Raw genomic sequence first — 20,162 nt, forward strand, 5'->3', positions numbered from 1 at the left:
AGCGCTAACCTGGCCTCCTGTGACTCTGATCCCTTCATCTTTAAGGTCATTGGCCAGTTTTTTTGTTGATCTAAAGTTTTAAGAGTGTACTATTCTTTTAAGAATCACACTTTTGTAAGCTAAGGTTAAAAATACTCTGAATTATTTGCACAGGTTAGAGAAAAGCTTTTTGAAGACTGGACACTAGGACTTCAATACCCATTTACGCAACCTAACACTTTCCAAATAGAACACCACAAAAGTGTAACTATAACAACTGCACATGGTAACGCCGCATTTAAATACCTACAGCTATCTGGCATTCCTTTGAAAATTAACATCTCATGCCCTCAGTACAATAAACTTTGCCAGGCTCTGTTGAAAGCATCTTCTAACCAGTTCACGTATAAAAAATTTTGAAATGCTGATATTTTCTAAATCTGCAGCAATAAGAAAAAGCATCAAACCAGTTCGGAACATTTCTTTAATTTAAAAAAAAAAAAAAGATAAGTTGTTTCTCTACATAATTTATTTCCAATCTTCAAGTAGCATTTGAATTTAAATAAAAAAAAAGTCTCTAGGAGGTGAACATATGATAATGAAAAGTCATTATACAAAAGCTTTGCAAAAAACATACTGAAATTACAAAGTAATGATCAAAATTAAGCAAGAGAAATATGATCCCAAACAAAATGTTCCATTTACTGAGTAATTTCCATGGAGCCGTGCTTGTCAACTTCTGGAATATCTGTTAAATGATGAAAAAAAGGACGACCATGAACACAGCCTTTATTTTCCTTTCCAAGCTGTTGCTTCATCCTGTAAATTGTGTTTTGCACATCTTCTTTTGACAAATGTAAGGGCAGCTGCCGAGCTAAACGTACTGCTTCTCCCTGTGGAAAGGAAAAACAAAAACAAAACCCCAATAGTTTTAAAGTACCACTTTTTAACACATTAACCTGGGGCTATCAGGAATTAAGCACTCACTGTTTAAAGGTCACTATTCTCTTTTCTGCTGATAAACATTCCAAATTCCAGAAGCACAAATGTAACTAATCATATCTTATTGGTCATTTCATGACACTTCTACAATGGAGTTACACACAGTCAGTCCCCTGGTCACGTTTGCACTCTTTTTCTTTTAGGGTTGTTTGCAAGATGCTTTGTGTTTCTGACTGTCTGATTTCCTGTTGGCACCATTATCAGCTGAAGATGTTTATCAGTTCACGTGGCACACTCTACACCACAAACTTTAGAACTAACATAAATGAAGTCAAGCAGTCAGCTAAACAAAGTTTTAAAAATACTATACTGAAATTTTAGATTAATATTGTATTAACTATTGTCTATTGCATCCAGTTACCTCACCACACGTGAAAGCAGAAGTGACTGATAAACAACTACTGAAGCAGTCATCCTCAAAGAATCAAGCAACTTCAAAAAGAAGTTGTCAGTTTTTTTTCTTTCCTGCTCCAAGACGGGCCTTCCTGCCATTGCCTTCTCTTCTGTACTTCAGTAGTGCTGCCTAGACAGAAATGGACGTGCCATACAATCTCCCTTCACACTGTACCAAACTGAAGCAGTGTTTATGTTTTAATCTGAATATTCTCATTTTGTTTGTCTGGGATTTTCTCCCACTCTTCAAGTGGGAAAAAGAACATTGTGGTCTATTTCTCTACCTGGGAAGGTGGCTGCTTTAACCATTATCCTATTCTTTCTTCAGTATCTACCAAAGACAGCAAAAGCTGCAGACACGCTGCCTGCTCAAACATGAAATTTCTGATAAAAGTTGCAATTCTGAACATGATAGTGAACGGCGTTTCCAGTGTTTAACCCCCCAGAATGGTGAAGAAAATGCAGGGCTTATTTTTCTATTTTTTTTTCATGACAGCAAGCCATATACTTCCTAGTTAATATGTATTTTCCAGCTGTTACTGCTGCACATACATCTTCTAACAGTTTCTCAGACTCAACATTGCTCTTAATAAGCCTTCCTTTGATAATGTCTTGAAATGTACCTTTATGTGCATATGTGTGTGTTTATCTATGTATGTATACAGATACATACATATATATGTACATAAGTGTGTATGTATATGTATATAGATATATACAGGTATCTGCGTATACGTGTGTGTATGTATCTCTCTCTATATATAAACCAACTCCATCACACTCAATCTGACTGATGGGTATTTTGTAAGTAGACGAAATAAAGCTTCCGCCTCCAAACCAAGTTACAAACCATTCCTGTTTCAACACAGAACTCATCCCTTCTTTAAGCTTCTTTCATGAGTGCACAAGAACGGTTCAGTAGTATACACCAACTCGCACCAAAGGCAGCTGTATACTTACCGCCCCAAAAAGACAGGGACAGATTTGTGTAACAAATGTTTGAAAGATAAAACACATACCCTCTGTAAATGCCTAGGTTCCATTTTGAAGTAGCCTGATTCAGGAAAGCATGTTAGCGAATGCTTAAACAGGAAGAGACCTGACATGTATTTTGGTAACCTTTTTGAATAGAGATCCTAAGAACCGTGATTAAAGATAGCATTAGTAAAACAGAAATGATAGAAAGTGACAAGACAAGAAGCGATAGAAAACTACTGTTGTTAGTTACTCAGCTTTAACTAGTACCACATATATTAGTTGTCTCTGAAACTTCACGCCCATTATTGTCTCTGGATGGAGGATTTTATCTATTTGCATATCAAATATTAACAAGAGTCATTCCAGTTCCAAATGTCGCATAATAACTTCTGTAAGAAAACAGATTAAAGATTCTTTTACTCAAGTACTGTCTTTCTGGCAACTAATAATGCTGGCTGCTTGTGAAGAACACATGGTTTGCTCTCTGTCAGCACACTGCAGAACTTAGTCACTACTGCATTGGATAGAGTGGACTCACAAGGCTCTTGGTTGTCAGTATGTGCTTCCTTTAACTGCAGTAGTTGTTGATGTTAACTAAACACAAGCATTTGCAGAGGTATATGGGGTACACCGTATGTGAAACTTCATTTTTTACTTCAACATCTCAATTCCAGTGGCAGCTTTTCTGGAAAAAAATTTTTCCCATTTGTCTCTCTCTACCCTTTCTTCCAATGAATCATAGGATTTTTTTCTTCTTTAAGTGGAAATGGTGCACTTTCTGATTTTCAGGATGTACATCTTGTTGAGGTTTACATGAGAATTAAGCTTCAGTTAAAGCCTACTTTTCATAAACTATTACCTTAATTAATTTTATAACTTCTTCATAGGTTGGTTTATAAAGGAGTTAAATCTTGGTGACCGTTCTGGATTCAACTGCCTTCTGGACTTTGTAAAGCAATTTTATGGCAGTTCGGTATTCTAACATGGAGAAATGCCTTTCTAGTCTGAAAACTGCCTATGTAAAAACATTTTGTGCACATCAGCTTTCAGCATGTATGATATCACATTGGATGACTTGTTTTGGATATGTCCAATGGAAACACTTGGATAAGCAATGCAGAATCCATACACATTAGAGAGGATACAGCATTCTCCTTTTCAAAAGTAACTTCTGTTTAGAATAGCGCTACATTTAATTAAAACAGAAAGCTGAAGAAAGATTTTCAAGCTGTTTAAGGATTTATTATAAGCTTAGCTGGCCAATACCTAAAAGCAAACTTCTGTCTCACCTCCAAGTAATTTATCACTTTGAGAGGCCTACATTCATGTACTTCCTTTGCATTTCCATGAACTACTGCATTCAGAATTTCTTTCAAATCAGAAATACCATAATATTGCAGACAATTTGCCATCCCTTCTATTTCCAGGTGACTTTCTGTAGCTGAAGCACCTGAAAATACAAAAACAAAACAGTAGTTTATACACTGCTTTGATTTCTATTCTGGAGCAAGTGAGAGAAAATTAAATAGATGTAAAATCACCTAGTAAATTAGTCTCACAAAGTCAATAAAATCAGGAAACTTTTTTTGCTCCTCCCTAGGAGTGAAAAGCATCTATTTGTCCAATGTTTCATTATGATGATGTGTGCCTATTCACATCACATATACCTCATCTTATTTTAATTCAAATCCTAGCTGGCATTGTTTAAATGCTTGAAACATTTTGCAGCATTCCCAGTCTTGAGCCTACCTTTAATTAAAGCTTCTATGGCTTTAATTAAACATATATGAAATTAAAGTAGAAACAAGCAATAAAATACAATTTAGGTCAAAAAAATTAAAACAGAGTGTTGGCTCTGTTTTTTCTTTATACCTCTGTAGAGTTCAAACGTTATCATAACAAATTCAGCTTCTACTGAAATAAAAAGCAGTTTTTTCTCCTACCGCAGCAAAGAACAGCTCAAGCCCATGTAACTAAAGGCTCTATGACAGACTTCATACTATCACTCATATGGTACCACTGCTACAACAGGTACCACTCTGAATAGGAATGATGGATAAAACATTTAAACAACCTTCCCAACAAAATATCTAGTCAATCTTTGACGTGTAAGAGATTTCACTTCTCGTTCACGCTACTCACAAAAAATTTTAATGAAACTGCTACTGTACAGCTAACTTTTCTTCCATTCCCAGTCAGAAGGAAGTTCTCCAGGGGTCAGGCTCACATATCCTCGCGTGGTCCTTCAGGGCTCCTCCTCTCATTCACGTTGGGTGCACAGAATTCTCAACCCAAACCACACGGCTACCTTCCCTTTCCCTGCACAAGTCTAAGTAGTGAAGAGCTTCAACAGGGAGGGCATGGAAGACGACAATTCATAATGAAAATAAACCCACCCTTGTGTAGTGACCCCAGGTAGGATAAATTATAGTCAGCCTGCTTCAGGAATGTTTTTTGCCTTTTTGCAAAGTCAAAAAAGCTGGAGACAAATAGATTGCTACAAGGTGGCTTAAATTAACAAGCTGTTATAAGGGATCATTCACATTTCTGATTCAAACGATGTGAAATATTTCAGAAGTGCAAGAAAAAATACATGCAATATAAGTCACCACAATGTACTTTCATTAGCTAGTAGAATGAGACTGTTATCCATGACCAGGCACCGTTTATTTTACAGTCATTAAATAAGAGCACAGATGAACAGGAGGACTGTGCAGGTTGAAAATTTTTCTAATATGGTGTGTCACCAAGTAAATAATGCTGTTGGGCCTTTTTAAGCTTCACGGCTTTAAAGGTCGGTTACAAGAGCTGAGATACTTTGACAAGAGTGGGAATTTGATATAGGGAAAAAACTCCCCAGCCCCCCAAAAAGTCACGTAACGTCCTTCCAGCTACATATTGCTTTAAGTTTGAAATTTTATTTCCTTTTTCACCCAGCATTGTCTTCCTTCTCTTTTTCAAGCTGTCTTTCCCTCATCGTGGCCAGCAAAAACAGACATATTTTTTTATGTACTACTGTAAGCCTGTGATCAGATTCAGCTTAAAGTAAAATGTTAAACTACCTGAAAGTTCGCCAGTTATTAAAGGTGAGATAAGATGATGTACTATGCCAATATTTCCCCATGGGAAAGTCTGCCAGTAAGAGGCAGGAGCATAAGATAAAGTCTGTTTTTAATCTCCTTAAGCTCTTTTCTCTTCCTTTTTATCCTGATTTTGCTTTAATGAAAGACTAGATTTGAGAAACTGTTTCAGACCATCTGATTACACTGCTTTCTCTCTAAAAGGAAAACTTAGTCTATTTGACAACCTTTCAATAATTACCTCTCTATATGCTACTGAAGACAGTACAGAAAATTTTGTTAAGTATCAAGTGTTAAGATTTTAATTTTAAAAACTTGTATTTCCAGTACTTCCTTTTAAAATTTCATGACAATGAGGTTCTGGATTTGCAAAACATTTTTTTTTTTTTTTTTTTTCAAATCCACTAAACCAATGATACACGCTTGCTAAGACGACTGCTAATGCTCAATACTCTTCACTTTTACCAACAGCAATTTTACTGTCTGCAATTTTGACAGACAGATTTGACTTCACCATGTTGCTCATTAATCTGAAGTCAAAGGGGGCTTTAAAGAGTCTAACATAAAAACAAACAATACAAATCCTGGCTAAGAGATTTTCTTCTTTGGTATTTCTGTTTGTGTCATTCTCCTTTTGTGCTTACATTCTTTAGACTGAAAAGTACCCCATTGTATCCTGATTAACACACATTTATCTGCAAGCCTTTGCAGGAATTCTGATATTGGCAACATTTGACGACATAAGCAGACATCTGAGCCTCAGTGTACTTGTAAATTTTTGACAAAATATACATTAAGATTTTTGAGTATTCAAACAGCAGTCTTCAAGCAGTTTCCACAGTAGTTTCTATGAAATGCTTTGGAACTTCCAAGGAAAATATTTCCGTGAACAAATAAACTAGCTTTCAATTGACTAAAAATGTGGATTTCTCATTGCTACAAATTTCCCCTTTCTCTTTCCAAACAAAGCATTCGCAATCATCTTTGGATAATTCCTTCCTGATGGCCAGGAAAAACTCTCCTCTTCCAGCTGCCACCTAGATTAGGTGACACTATAAGACTATCCATCTTCCAGTCTATGGTCAAAATCAAAGTGAAATTAAGTAGCAGCATGATTTTCCACTGGTCGGTTACAAGAGCTGAGGCAGCTTGTATTACCAGGGAAGATGGGTTATTTACCTATTACTGCTCTTCGAGGCCTTGTAAGCACATTCTTTGGATATACATATGTTGGGTACACATATTCTATCAGGCAGACAATTCCACCCTAACAGTCTGCCTTGGACCTCGGCCCAAGGCCCACCATTGTTACAAAAACAGGTAAGACATGTTCCTTGCTCTCGGTTCCTTTCCATCCAAGAATTCACATCTCTCTCGGAGTTTCACGGCGGGAAACACACAGATGTGCTGTGAAGGTATATAACAAACACATCTTAAGAAGAAGTGGATGGAAAGCAATCCATCCATCTTTTTTGAAACGCTCCTCTGTATGCAGGGGTCATTGCAAGCTATACCCAGCAAAAAAATGCCTGGCAGATCCCAGAATACTGAGTTAAGTAAAAGCAAACAGTCTGCTCTCCCAAAGGTAGCATCACTTAAACCTCAGTAAGGCCAGGACATGAGGGGGCGGGAGGGCAGTGGAAGACGGACTGGAGCTCAGCGTCACAGCTTTGCAAATCACAACAACTGGCACGTTCCACAAAGAAACCATTGATTTTGCCTAACTGACATACTTACAGCAAGAAGCTTTTTCTGAGCTATTTCACAATTTGTTTTTCACTGTCAGCTATCCAGAGAAAATCTAGTTGAAAACTCCTTAGACTGCTGAGAAGTCAATACAAAGAGAAACAAGGAGACATTAAAAAAGATCTTAGTCTACCAAAACAAGAAGATAGGGCATGTTCAAGACCTAGGATACTTGCAACAACTTTGGCTGCAATTATACAGAGTCTTTGAACAGTAAATTACATTCCTGTCTTACAATAAGAGAGCATATTAGCAACAAGAGAGCAACAGGACTTACCCTCAAATGAAAAAATAGGCAAGTAAGGCCTGAAACTCTTGCAGTCTTGTGAAAATAACTATCCAAAGGCTGCATTTGTGAAAAACTAAAACATTCCCAGAAGTTCAGTTTGCCCACCAAAATGACAGAACAAGAATGAAACTCCATGTGGAACTGAGTCCTTGTTAGGAAGAAAAGGCCTAATAAGACCTTTCAAAAACCGACTAGGAAGAGTCCAAGAAAAACTTCTCAGAAATATAAGGCTGACATAATTGAAAATGTAACCACCTAAGCAAACAAGTCTAATAAATAGTTGATAGCTTTCTATTATTAAGAAAAATCAAAAGACCATTTGTGATTGAAAAAATCCAGCCCAATTCTAACTCCAAGAACAGTTCAACATCCCAACTCTAACATGGCAGAAGGTGCCCATGTGCAGTGGCAGAAGATCTGGTAATAAGGGCATGGTTCTGGGCTTCCAAACACTAGGCACAAAATCCTGAAATTAAAACTGCCTTGACCACTGATGAACTAACGGCATTGGCAATGCTCAAGCTGAGGTCAAGTACATCAGTCTTGCTGTCTGTGGGATCAGAAATACACCAGAATCAAAAGAACGGGCTCCTCAATCAGAAAGAGAAGTGCCTGCAACTAAGCAAGTGGACCACAAGAGGGAGGAGAACGAGAAGGGGAACAAAATGGCATTACTATACAGATGTTATTTAGCACCTGCCCAGACAAAGAGAACAGAAGACATGAGTTAGGACAGATATCATAATTTCCAACTGAATACTGGGAAGACAGCCTGGTATTCCAGAAACAGGCGAATTTCTGTCTGCTTGTGCATCTGGTGTCACATGGTGCCACAGGGTTCAGAGCGAGCCATGTCTGTGCTATACCTTTGAGAAAGGCTACTGGAGGTTATTGGAGTAACTAAAGTTCAAAACCACCCTACTAGCTAAAAGGTCTTGGCCATTAAAGAGTATAGTTGTATTTCTGCAAATTCCAAGCACTGTGAGGGAATAAGATTCAATTTCTGAGTATTAATCCCATGACCTGCCAAATTTCGTGCAAGACAAATGAATTATTTTTTATCCTGTAAGAGAAGTTGTCCCTTACAGACAAGTCATCCAAATAAGGAAAAACTAATACTATGTAGGGTGTGGTCTTTGTTAAATAAGAAAGTGTCAGAATCAAAATCTTTATATGAAGTTCCTCAACGCCGTAAGTTGCCAAAAGGCAGGAATTTAAACTGCGAGAAGCATCTTTAACAAAGACCAGTTGAGATGCAAGCCCAATGCAACAAGGGAACTACCAAAGTCACCTTCCAAATTAAGGCAGCTGTTCAGATTTTCTTGTTATTTAATAACCAGTCCTGTAAAACACCCCTCACACCAAGAGGAAATAAGGAAAGAATTTATGGTCTTATATTCAAGCCATTACGCTCACCTAGGAAACAGTCCTAGCGAGGTGCTCAATATCAAAGCAAGAGGTCTTGCGTTCCAAATTACTGAGTATTATGAATAGACTTAATATATGATAATGGACAGCACTTCTCCTTTGGCAGCAGGGTCCTTCTCCTTTGGCTGAATATGTGTGGAGATTTAAACAAATAATCAATGCAACCTACTAGACTGACAGTCCTCTTCAAGAGATCACCATGGGTCAAGGAAAGCCTCTTCTTCTGCTAAAACTGCCAAACATTGAATTGGAGCAGCTAAGTTTCCTTTCTTCTTGTTATGGAAGGTATCTTAGAGCTACTGATGGCATCACAGACTTATCCACGCAGATCAAGAGAAAGGCTTGTTATTTTGCAAGAAGAAATCACCAGAAATAACACTTTCACATTCGAATTCAAAGCTAAAAACATGGAACCTTTGCTTGTGACATAAAAAAGGATGTCTCTGTCAGAAAAAGGAAATTTTGTACCACAGAAAATAAAACTCCTAACCCACGATGAAAAAGGAAGCCATGCCCTAGTGGCTATTAATAAGAAAATGACCAGCAGTGAGAACGGGACATCTAGTATGACCATGTCAAGGTTGGAATCCCAAAGGAAAGTACAGACCTTCAAATATACTACAGAGGAACTTGACAGTAAGGAAGAGTTGATAGTTTGGTTGAGAAACAACAAATACTAGGACTGATCCAATTCACCCCAAAAGTTGGAAAAAAAGGAGTTATAAAGGTAGGTGCACAGCGAATAGGGTTCAGGTGTGCTCCTATGGATGCTGCTAAGGTGAAACTAAGGGTTAAGTGCACATTTGCATTCTGGACACCTCTCTCTACAGCAAGCTATGACTTTATCATTCACCGTGCAAAGCAGCAACTCCTGTCACAAAAAACTAACAATATATCCTGAAGGAATAAAACTTTTCTGAGGCAACTTATAGTTCAACATCTGAATGCCTCCCTTTCAGGCTGCGTCTGAGTTTCAAGAAACCACAAAAATAGACACTGAATTCAGACAGCAAACAAACAAACAAAAAAATGCTTCTATAAGGATAGTGAAGAATGTTTTACGAGATGAACTTATTCTCTCAAAGTTGAGAAATCCTATAGAATACTCAGGTATAAGTGGGACAAATCACTCCTGGTCTGCAGGTCACTTTCCTGTAAAGATTATACAACAAGAATCTACAAATTAAAGAATCGCAAACTGCATAGTGAAATTCCCAGAGAAGGGCGCATAAGGAGTGTTAATAACCAATATCCGTGTTTCTAAAAATCATCTTTAATAAGTATTTGTAGAAGACGGTAGCATATTTGTAGAAGACAGTAGCATATTTCAGGGATGAGTTTAAGAAAAAAAGAAAAAGGAGGGTCTGATGAAGTATTAAGTAAAAATCCTTGGGTCAGCTGGAAAAAAGGCCGCAAGAAATTCCATTTGTTTGCTGGTATTTCTACCTTCATCTGCAATGGTATGTTCTTCTAATAACAGAGGCTGTAACTGCAATAATGTCATCAGCAGAAGCTTATAAACATGACTGACAAGCCTCAGATGTTATTAACGTTTCATTGAAGTAGTTAAAAATCTAAGACTGGGACAAAGAACTGAATTACATTCCCATTCTTCATACGGACGAGCCGTATGGTACTGATCAAGTCCGCGACCACGGTGCATCGACCTGTATAGTGCATATAAAGCACTTTTACCTTCCCTAACTGTAAACCAAATGAGAACAGTTTCCTCACAAGATTTCATTTCCTTAATTTCATGTACTTGGTAACACAAGTTTGGAAGACGGTTACTACTTCCTGGTTACTGTGTGAAATCGCTTGCTGTTATACTGTACAATTCTGCTCTTAAACTAATCAAGCTATCCTAAAACTAGTTTCCCATTTCCAGCACCACAAGGCCGGCCAATCACGCTGTTGCCTAGAAACTGTCTTCAAATTTTCACATGCAATTTATTCACATCCAGTTTACATTAACTAGATTTTGAGCAAACTTAAGGTATCAGGAGGTGGAAAAAAAGAAAAAAAAAGAGTACGCAAGCAAAAGGCAAAGCAACAATCCCTTTCTCCCACATTTGTCTAGAGACATTTCATAGACCTCCTCAGCTTCTGATTTGCTGGACTGAATAAACCTTTTAAGAGCTGCCTCTGACAACATGCACTTTATTCCACTAGTCATACAATCTACGATTATCACTACGAACACCTCTGCTACAAAGTTTTTGCTATTTATCTAGGAATTTAGCCAGTCAGAAAGAAGTCTCCTTGGATTTGCTGTGCATGATTCAGTAAAGAAAACTAAGCTTAGGCTCTGTTCTTCCCAAGAGCCAGCCTCTAAGTGAAGGAGTTGCTCTACATCCCTTTTTTTGTACCTACCCTTAAAAGATCCCATATGTTACAGCAGATCTGTCATCACTGTACATATGTGGGGATCTGTAACACATGAAGCTATAGCATTTCTAACAGCTCTTATAGTGAATCCTTTCTCTGAGCTGTCAGCTAGGTACTACCCCCAAAGACGTCTGCTTTTCTCGGAATTTTCCTGGAGAAGTCCTGGTCTGAAGAACTGACCCTTGGTGGGTTGCCCCTGGGTTTCCAACAGCATCCCTATAAATCATTCTTCAGAAAAATATATAAACATTTGATCTCTCTTGCTAAGGTAAAAGGATCTTATGTGAAACAGATTTATTCTGTGATCAACATAGAGGCATTTAAAAATAGGCTGTCTCAAAAAAAAGTTCAGATCGAACTCTATGAAAAGGTATGTTGATGATCCTGTCACCCTTTCTTTATTGGCCCCTTTGGGCTCTGTGTTGCAACCCTGATATAAAAGTGAGTCAATAACCAGATCCATCTCCTCACTGGACCTCCTCAACTGCTCAACAGCAGAGGACTAGTCAGCTAAAGCGTGTACTGGCATAATCTTCATCTTAGAAGAAACTGCCAAGACCGAGGAAGTCTTATCAGTTTAATATAAGCTCTGACAGAATGCCAATGAAGGATATCAACACCCAGCATTTTGAGAAAAGGTGAAAAAAATAAGTCAGGATAATGTGGATTTCAGAGCATTCTTTGAAATACTATTGAAGTATTCTGTTCAGCTATCAGTTTCTATTACTCAGTGTTCTATGTAGGAGATTACATTCTTTGCCAAGGAATAAAATCTCAACATTAAGCAAAGCAGGATGTCAGTACTTTAAATGATAAAGTGATGTAGAATAACATGATCTACATTAACATCATTTAAATCATTAAATCAGAAGAATATGACTAAAAGATTTTAAAACCATCATACCTTCTATCACTTTTATCTGGAATCCATTTGCTACAAGCCTTGGATCTGACAAATACCCTGATCCATTGAAACTTTGGTAATCCTTCTGCATTTTATAAAGAGCAGCCATATATTGAGATCCACCAAGGAGACTGGAAAAAAAAAATATCCCCAAAGGGTTAAAAGCCAAAATCCTTAATTTGAAAATTAAAACTGTGAGAAAAATACTGACAAAAGTAGTTAAGTGATTAAAAGTGACCAAGATTTTTAAAGGTATTCTGAAAAAGTGATTGGTTTAAAGAAACAAAATAGCAGCTATTCACATATCTTAAAGAGTGATCAAGTTTAGGCATATAATAACAATTACATAATCCATGGGGGAAGTCAGGTAAAGTTGTGAAAATGTGGAACACTTAATTTTCTTTTGGGGGAGGAAATTTGTCTTCACTGCATTACCGATGAAAATGGTCAAAATTCATACTTATTTCAACTGGAGTATGACCAGGCCTGCTCATTACTAGAAGGTAACAAAAATCTGTTCTTACAGATAAATGAATGTGCAAATAATCACATAATTAGCAAACAGGGCCTTACCAGAGTTTTCTGTAAATAGTTATCAAACAATACTTGAAATAATATACAATTTTTTTGCTCAATTGTACTATACCTGTCCATTAACACAATTGGCTTGTCCAGTTTCTCTACTGGAAGCTTATGATTCATCAGTAACCTTTTATGTAGCAGGGCTTCTTCCAATCTATATGGATTCAGCAACATTAACTTTTTTTCAGTAGCAAATATCCAGACATCAGGAAAACTCTGACGACGGATCAGGAAAAGCTTCTGTTCATCTGAATTATTTTTCTCATGTCTCTGAAGCTGACATCTACAGGAACTCAGAGAAAAAGGCACTGTCACAATTTTCGTAGGCTGTTCAGGTTTCCGCTTCTTTTCAGTTTGAGCATGAAATATCTTGTCAAGCTTCTGCTGGTCGGATGGCGAAATCTTCAGCTTGGGTTTCTGTTTTTCTGCCTCCTTTGTTGGTCGGTGCACTGTCTGCCCCGTAGCCTTCTTGACCTCTCTGTTGTACCGTTCCAGGTCTTTAGCAGCTTTTATTTCATAACTTAAAAGAAAACAAACCAGTAGCATAATCAGATAAAAAACCAAACCAAACCCCAACTCCTAACATTCTAAAACAAAAGGCAAGGTAACCACTCCAACAGACAAGAATGACTCCTATGGTTCATTCAAGTATCCAAATCACTATGCTTTCCACAACGATGCAGGTGGAAGGTGATCAGGGACTGTGCCCCTATTACATTATTCTGTAAAGATGATAAGTTGGAAATTTTCCTTTATCATGACAACCAGCAAAACCTGAATGACTGAAGGGGGCGGAGTAGAGCTCATGCAGAGTTACAGCAGGCTGCTTTTGACCTCAGTCCCAAAGACTATGTTTAACCCTAATTCACAAGCAGGTATCTAGTTTTGGAAGGAGTTTTGTCCCGGGCATATCCAGTCCAATTCACAGAGTCATTTAAGCCTCTAGAGCTCTACAGACTGCAAGGGGGGTCCACATGGTTAGGTAAGAGCTTGGAGCCTAAATAACTTTATATTAAATAAAGCCTGAGGCTTATACAGAAGTACTTTTTACTTCAAATGGCCTAAAATTAACCACAAATAAAAAGCATGAGAATACAGCATAGGTAAGATTATTACAAAATTCTCTAACTTACAGATTTTTTTAAGTAGTACTTAATAACGAGCTACTCCTAGATGCTGTCTAAATAGTTAAAACACTACTACATACTTAAGCTCTGCAACCTGAATCGATTCTTAATGAGTTTGCAAATGTCAGAAAGATAGCTAAACTTGTATAGATGCCAGGTTTATGCTTGCCTACTACATACGAATCTTACTTTTTTGAAGGAGAAAGGCGGGATTTGCTGAATTCCCTCTTTTTGCCATTATTTGATATTCTGAATTCTAGCAGGTAATTCAAGGCAGTCCGATTTTCAATTAAAAAAAAGTAGTACTATCACATGTAAGTATTGGAAAGAAGTATTTTAGCTCGTCATATTTATTTATTGCTACTTGCTGGAACAGTTTGATTCAATTATGTGTATGCATGCTGGAAAATTAAGGTCAACAAAAGGGTCAACATTTGCAATTAATTATGATGTGCTAGCATTCACATATGGTACCAATATTTAGTTAACTAAAAAAGTCAGCTTAAGTAGTTTCTTGCAATAAATCATGTCGTAGAAAATATGGAGTAAACGTTAAGATAGAAAACATCTGCTCCTTTTAAAATGAATGGATGAAATCACTTGACCAGAAATTTTTTTATCCCAAATACATTTATAGCTTTGACCAGATCAATAAATACTTTGTTCTGAATAGACTCAATTGTAATGCAGGAGAATATTTAACTATAAGAGAAATGAGCTTTCAGTGATACACTGATAATCCAAAAGCAAAGCACTTCCAAAGAAAGTCCAACTTGCCTGTCACTATAGGCTACCAGAAAAATTCTAGCCTTACAAGCTTTGATTGTGAGGGTTTTGCAAATTCATATGTATCACTATCAGTGAGTTCACAATCAAAGAAAACAACAGGTTTACAAACTACGAGGCAACATCTTTGCCTTTCCAAAAATCCTTCCACAAAGGCAGGTATAATCAACAAACGCTACAAGAAGAGTTTCTTCTCTGCTTTGTGAATTCAGCATCCTTTCCTCAAACTACAAAACCCAAAGCCAAGGAAATTTGCAAAAATGTAAGAAGGGAGGTGGAACACTAGAATGAAGTGTAATTTCAAAGGCAGCTTTGGTTTAACTAGAAAAGTGGGTATCACCACTTACCACTTTCCCTTGCTTCTTAAACCCAAATGAAATATTTAGCATATAACAAAAACCTTTTAATATAAGGTCTCTCAGACCTTGTAATACAAACAAGACTATCTGAATTTGACTATCTGGAGTAAACTCTGACTGGAGATCTCCACTTGTGTAGATTCATACGTGTTCAGAATAGAGAGGCATCCCATTCTGAACATAGTATCTCTCAGCATCAGCCTCTTCACATAATGAAACCAAATCAACTGGAACTATCACCATGAGTAAGTATTACATTCTACTTCTGTGTTTCCTTCCTTTGTGAAGAGGATAATAAAAACAGCTTTTAATTGCCCGTATAAGCATTTCACAGTCGTCTTCTGAAATGCATAGGTTTCAGGTACTAGCACTGTTTCCCAAGGGTGGAGAATATGGACCTACTGTCATGACTGAACAGATGCTGGGGGCAAGCAACAGATACCAATTATTAATACCATTATTCATGATTAATATCTAGCAGCAGATGAATGGCACTGGATACAATGGATGGCCAATGACCACATGGTACCACCAAAGTACCCCCATCCAAAGGAAAGAGAACACGTTAACTAAAAAATTAAAATACAGTAAAAAAGAATTTTTATGGAATTGCTAAGCAAGCGTATTTGCCCCAGTGTAAAAGAGTTGCAAATAATGCATATACACACATACAAGCCATGAGATGCATGGAAAGTTCATCAGACAATAAAAAGCTATCACACATGAGCTAGTTATGACGAGCCACTAATTACTGTCTATGTGCACACTCTTACCTGTCAACAGACAGCAGCAAAGGCCATGCTACCTGAAATGATGTTTCTCCCACAGTACAAATATACTCATGAAGAATTACTGTAGAGCACTGATGAGGTAATTTGTTAGCCCCAAGATAACGTGTGTGTGGCTCTGAACCTTTCCTATGCCTTCAGGATAACTTCTGCTGCCATTCTCAGGGAACTTGGAGGGATTTCTCCCACTACTACCTAAGCCTGATACAGAGAAATATTAAGACCAGAAACACACGCAAGCTGTATTAAGTAAGAGCAGCGTGAGCGCAAGAAATTAAATCCTGGCTTTGTAAGGCAGGGGGATATATGATGCTGCCAACATGGACACGCATGGAAGCTTTCCTTTTCTATTATAACCTAAAGACCATAACATTTTACATTCCGGTTGAGTAATAAATGCTGACTTGTTTTGAAAAGGCTATCCTATGTCACTGTAAGACATCTGTTGGTTGTACTAGTCCCAAAAAGGATTTAGACTCATTTCGACCTGCTGGAGAGGCAACACAGAGGAAAAAAGAGATGCTGAAGCCAAGCACACCCATTGTAGCATAAATGCATGACTATCACAGAAGGAAGGAGGACTAGAGCCCAGGAAAAGTGGTGTCTTGCCAGAAAGGTTGCATGAAGTTGGAGGTATAGCGTGCTCGGTAGAACTGAGGCAGTTTGGCTGCCCTGTTGTATATACATTTGTTGTTACCTCTAGGTGGCCCAATTTATCCAGAGTATCTGGTAGGCAAGACTTAACGTTCTCTGCCAGACATACAACAGTTCTTCTGGATTGTTGCCTTGGAGGATATGACTGCATATCTCTTCCTATTTGTTATTTTCTGAGGCAAATTAAGAAGATTAAACGCAGAAAAGAAGTACATCAAAGCTGAAACGTATGGATACAACTAGTGGTAAATTCTTCGTTCACTTCAACATCCACTGGACCATACTTCATTCATTCTTACATATAAGGAAAACTTCATTACCAGAGAGGTTTCCTTCCTGAACCAATACAAAGCTAATCTGTAGGCACGCTCTTAAACATAACAGTTGTACCAGGAAAGCAACCATGAAATCTCAAAAGCTAAAGCAGAGCAAATTAAAATTTTCTGAAACAGCTGGCAGAACCTTTTGTTTCATTTCATTAAAAGCATGAATATAATTGGAGTAGATTTCTACTATTACATTAATATTTCTGCTAATGCAGAGATGGACAAACCACCTTCTCACACGTATGATTTTGTGTTCATGGCATGTTGCTTACTTAGTGAACTTTAAGTTTGTTGAGAAGTTAGACAAAAAGTTAGAGAAGTTAAAGGTTTCATTTAACTCTGAGACAGCTGGTATTCAGAACAATGCAGATGTTTTCAAACAAAGTCAAGAAGTCAAGGAAAAAACAGTAATTCAACAGGTACAGCTTCTCTTTCTTACCATTTTCTTAATCGAATCTCTCATTAGAGTTAAAATTACACTGTTTTGGCTAGTGTAATTTCCTTTTCAGTGCTCTTTCTTAATGCCCTCTCCTTGCTTCCACAACACGAAGAAAACACATTTTCACACCACTTGCAATGAGTTTGTTCTTCAGAACCAAAATTTCATTTCCCAAACTTTCTGCTACAAATCACAATACGCATTCAAATCATTACACATAAAACAACTGAAGAACTACTTCTATTTTCCTTGTTTGTGTGATGCCCTACAGTGTTTCAGATTTTATAAAATTACAAACAAAACGTGGAAGGTTTGGTGTTTTGGTATTTTTATAAACTGTCTTAGAATGTCTCACAATCTGTTATTCTAATTTATCTTTTACCATAATATAAGTTCCACCTAAAGGACAACATATACCTAGTATTTTAACTAATCCTCCCCTGCCCCAGATTTGGCTAAAGTATTTCCCTTACTTGCAGATAGATTTCAAAAACTCAGTGACAATTTGTTTTAGAAGAATATGGAATTTAGCTGTTCAGATTGTAATCTAAAAAAAGATTTGGTATTGATTGAAACAGGTTAAAATTCAAACTGTACTATATTCTCTGAACCAGCACTGGAATAGCTGTTTAAGGGAAAAAGAAATTCCTAGCATGATTTCATTGGGTTTTATAAACACAATTCTGAGGTAGCCAGGGTTGGAATACATACGAAATCTAGAGGAAAGGAGTTTACCAAATGTTCAAGTACTAAAGATCCTGAAAAGAATTCTCACTTAGTAGCAATAAAAAAGAACTGTTGGTTGGAAAAAGCTCTGTAGGAACTATACGGTGTCTCGTCCGTGACCATGCTGGTTTTCATTCACAGTGTATCAGGAGTGACAATATACAGGCAGCCCTTAGAAAACAGAAGCTTGTATAATTAAAACAGTACATTTTCTTGCCTGTTAGCTCTAAATAACAACTCAGCGAAACTGTCCCTACCTAACTGCTGCATGGCACAGTGGCAAAATGAGTAACTGAGGTCAGCAGTGCAAGTATGCACACAGCAAAGGACGACAACTCACAATATCAATGCTGATCTTGAAAAGCCAAAAATAATTTTCGTTCTATTTTTACATAAATAACTGGGAAGTTATAATTCTTTTCATTCACTAAAGGTTGACTTACTAGTAACTACCAGATTTAGAAGCAAGACAGTCTGAAAACTTACTTCTTTTTTTCCTCTTCATTCAAATTCTTCCACTGCTCTTCAATTTTCAGAAGGATGTCCTCCATGCTGGTCTTTGGATTATCAGTTATCAATTTTGGACGACATTCTTGAGTGAAAAATCCAATTGCAGACTTTGGTTTCCTTATTATTCTACTACTAATTAAGTCATAAGCTGTCACATGTCCAAATTTATCATTTATCACATTTCTTTTCTTTATGCTTTGATTTGAGATTTGTGGATCATTGCTTTGTTCACCACTATGTTCATTTTGCTTATTACTTGTTCCTCCAACTTCAGGAATCAAAATCTTAACAGGTTCCAGGTTGTCTCCTAGATGGTTTTTAAATCCACTTCCCATACTCCAATTATCAGCAGAGATTTCAGGTAAGTCTTTAGGGACTAAAGCTTCCTCATTTTTTTCTGTTTCGTCAATATTATCAGAACTCAAAATATGCTCATCGGCTTTTTTCGACTGGGGGTCCACGGGAACACTGTTGCTTTGAATATCGGTCATATTCTGTCCATTCTGTTCCTCCTCACACAATAAACTTAAGGAATTGTCTGGGAAGGCATCACTCTTAGAAACCTCTTTTTTGTCCCGGCAACTATGTACATTATCACCACAAAACGTCTGATGATTTAAGCAGATCTCTGTGTTTTTTCCTGCTTGACAGTTTTGCACATCACTGCTGAATGAAAGGAATGAAGTATGAGCGTGTACATCATCGTTTCCAGATGGTCCCGTTTCATTAACAACCACATCTGTTTGTTCTGTTCTATAAACAAACATGTCTTCTGAGGTAACATCTGTTTTATTACTTTCACCAGGGACTGTAGCAGGTAGTGGCCCATACAGTGATTTCAACACGTTTTCAACAGCAAGTAAGACAGATTCCTAGGAAAAGAAAAAGAAAAAAAAAAACACCAAAAAACAAACAAAACACCAAAACCAGAAAAGCCACACACAAAAGCACACCTCAAAATGTAACTGACATATTGAGAATATAGAGCAATAAGCAAAGTGATCTTATACAGAATAATTTTCAGACAAATTTAGACAGATTACTGCATTTCAGTTGTTCAGACATGCTCAAAGAGACTCTAAACTGGACGCCTTTAGTCTCAAATATTGTGTGATAGGTATTCTGTTTCACTGGTTTACTCTGATATCACAAAACCAACTAATTGCTTTCTTTATAACAGGGTACTGACTGCTTAAACCAGTATCAGGTAAAGCTATTCCCACCTAATATGGAGTTAGAAGCATACAGTCAAGACAGATGCACCAATAACATCCCATTTCATGTAAATGTGTTTGTGGAGGTGTTTTTATGGTGCATGCTTCCAAGACAGCTTTGCACCAAATGACAGAAATCAAAATGAATAAGAGGATTAATGTACTTGTGTGACTACCTACACTCACTTTGAATAACCACCTTACCTATGTAGCCTTCTTAATTTCTGTGGCACTATTTTTCATATGAAATGCTAATAAGTGAAAGTGAGTTTATGGAAATTTATCACTGCACACCCTCTAAAACACAGGTATATATGGTCTAAATTTCAGGTCTTGATAGTATGAACAGGATACCCTACAACTTAAGTGATATCAACGATAATCTATACACATAATGGCAAAATATTGCTTTGAATGGAATTCAGCCCCCCCCCCCCTTATGTACATGGTGTTTAAAAAGTGAT

General features: G+C 37.2%; 1 protein-coding gene across 2 annotated transcripts in view; it reads right to left on the minus strand.

Moving 5' to 3' along the window:
- Positions 1 to 473: 473 nt before the first annotated feature.
- Positions 474 to 20,162, minus strand: part of PMS1 (PMS1 homolog 1, mismatch repair system component) — a 49,951-nt gene continuing 30,262 nt past the window's right edge. For both annotated transcript variants that reach the window (XM_063341624.1, XM_063341625.1), the window contains exons 9-13: positions 18,461 to 19,356; positions 12,834 to 13,289; positions 12,188 to 12,318; positions 3,642 to 3,802; positions 474 to 872 (exon numbers count right to left, since the gene is read on the minus strand). In XM_063341624.1, coding sequence (XP_063197694.1) covers positions 681 to 872; positions 3,642 to 3,802; positions 12,188 to 12,318; positions 12,834 to 13,289; positions 18,461 to 19,356 — 1,836 coding nt within the window. In that variant the 3' untranslated portion in view covers positions 474 to 680. The remainder of the gene's footprint in view (positions 873 to 3,641; positions 3,803 to 12,187; positions 12,319 to 12,833; positions 13,290 to 18,460; positions 19,357 to 20,162) is intronic.

The sequence above is a fragment of the Chroicocephalus ridibundus genome, chromosome 7 (genome assembly GCF_963924245.1).
Source record: "Chroicocephalus ridibundus chromosome 7, bChrRid1.1, whole genome shotgun sequence".
Classification (NCBI taxonomy): domain Eukaryota; kingdom Metazoa; phylum Chordata; class Aves; order Charadriiformes; family Laridae; genus Chroicocephalus; species Chroicocephalus ridibundus.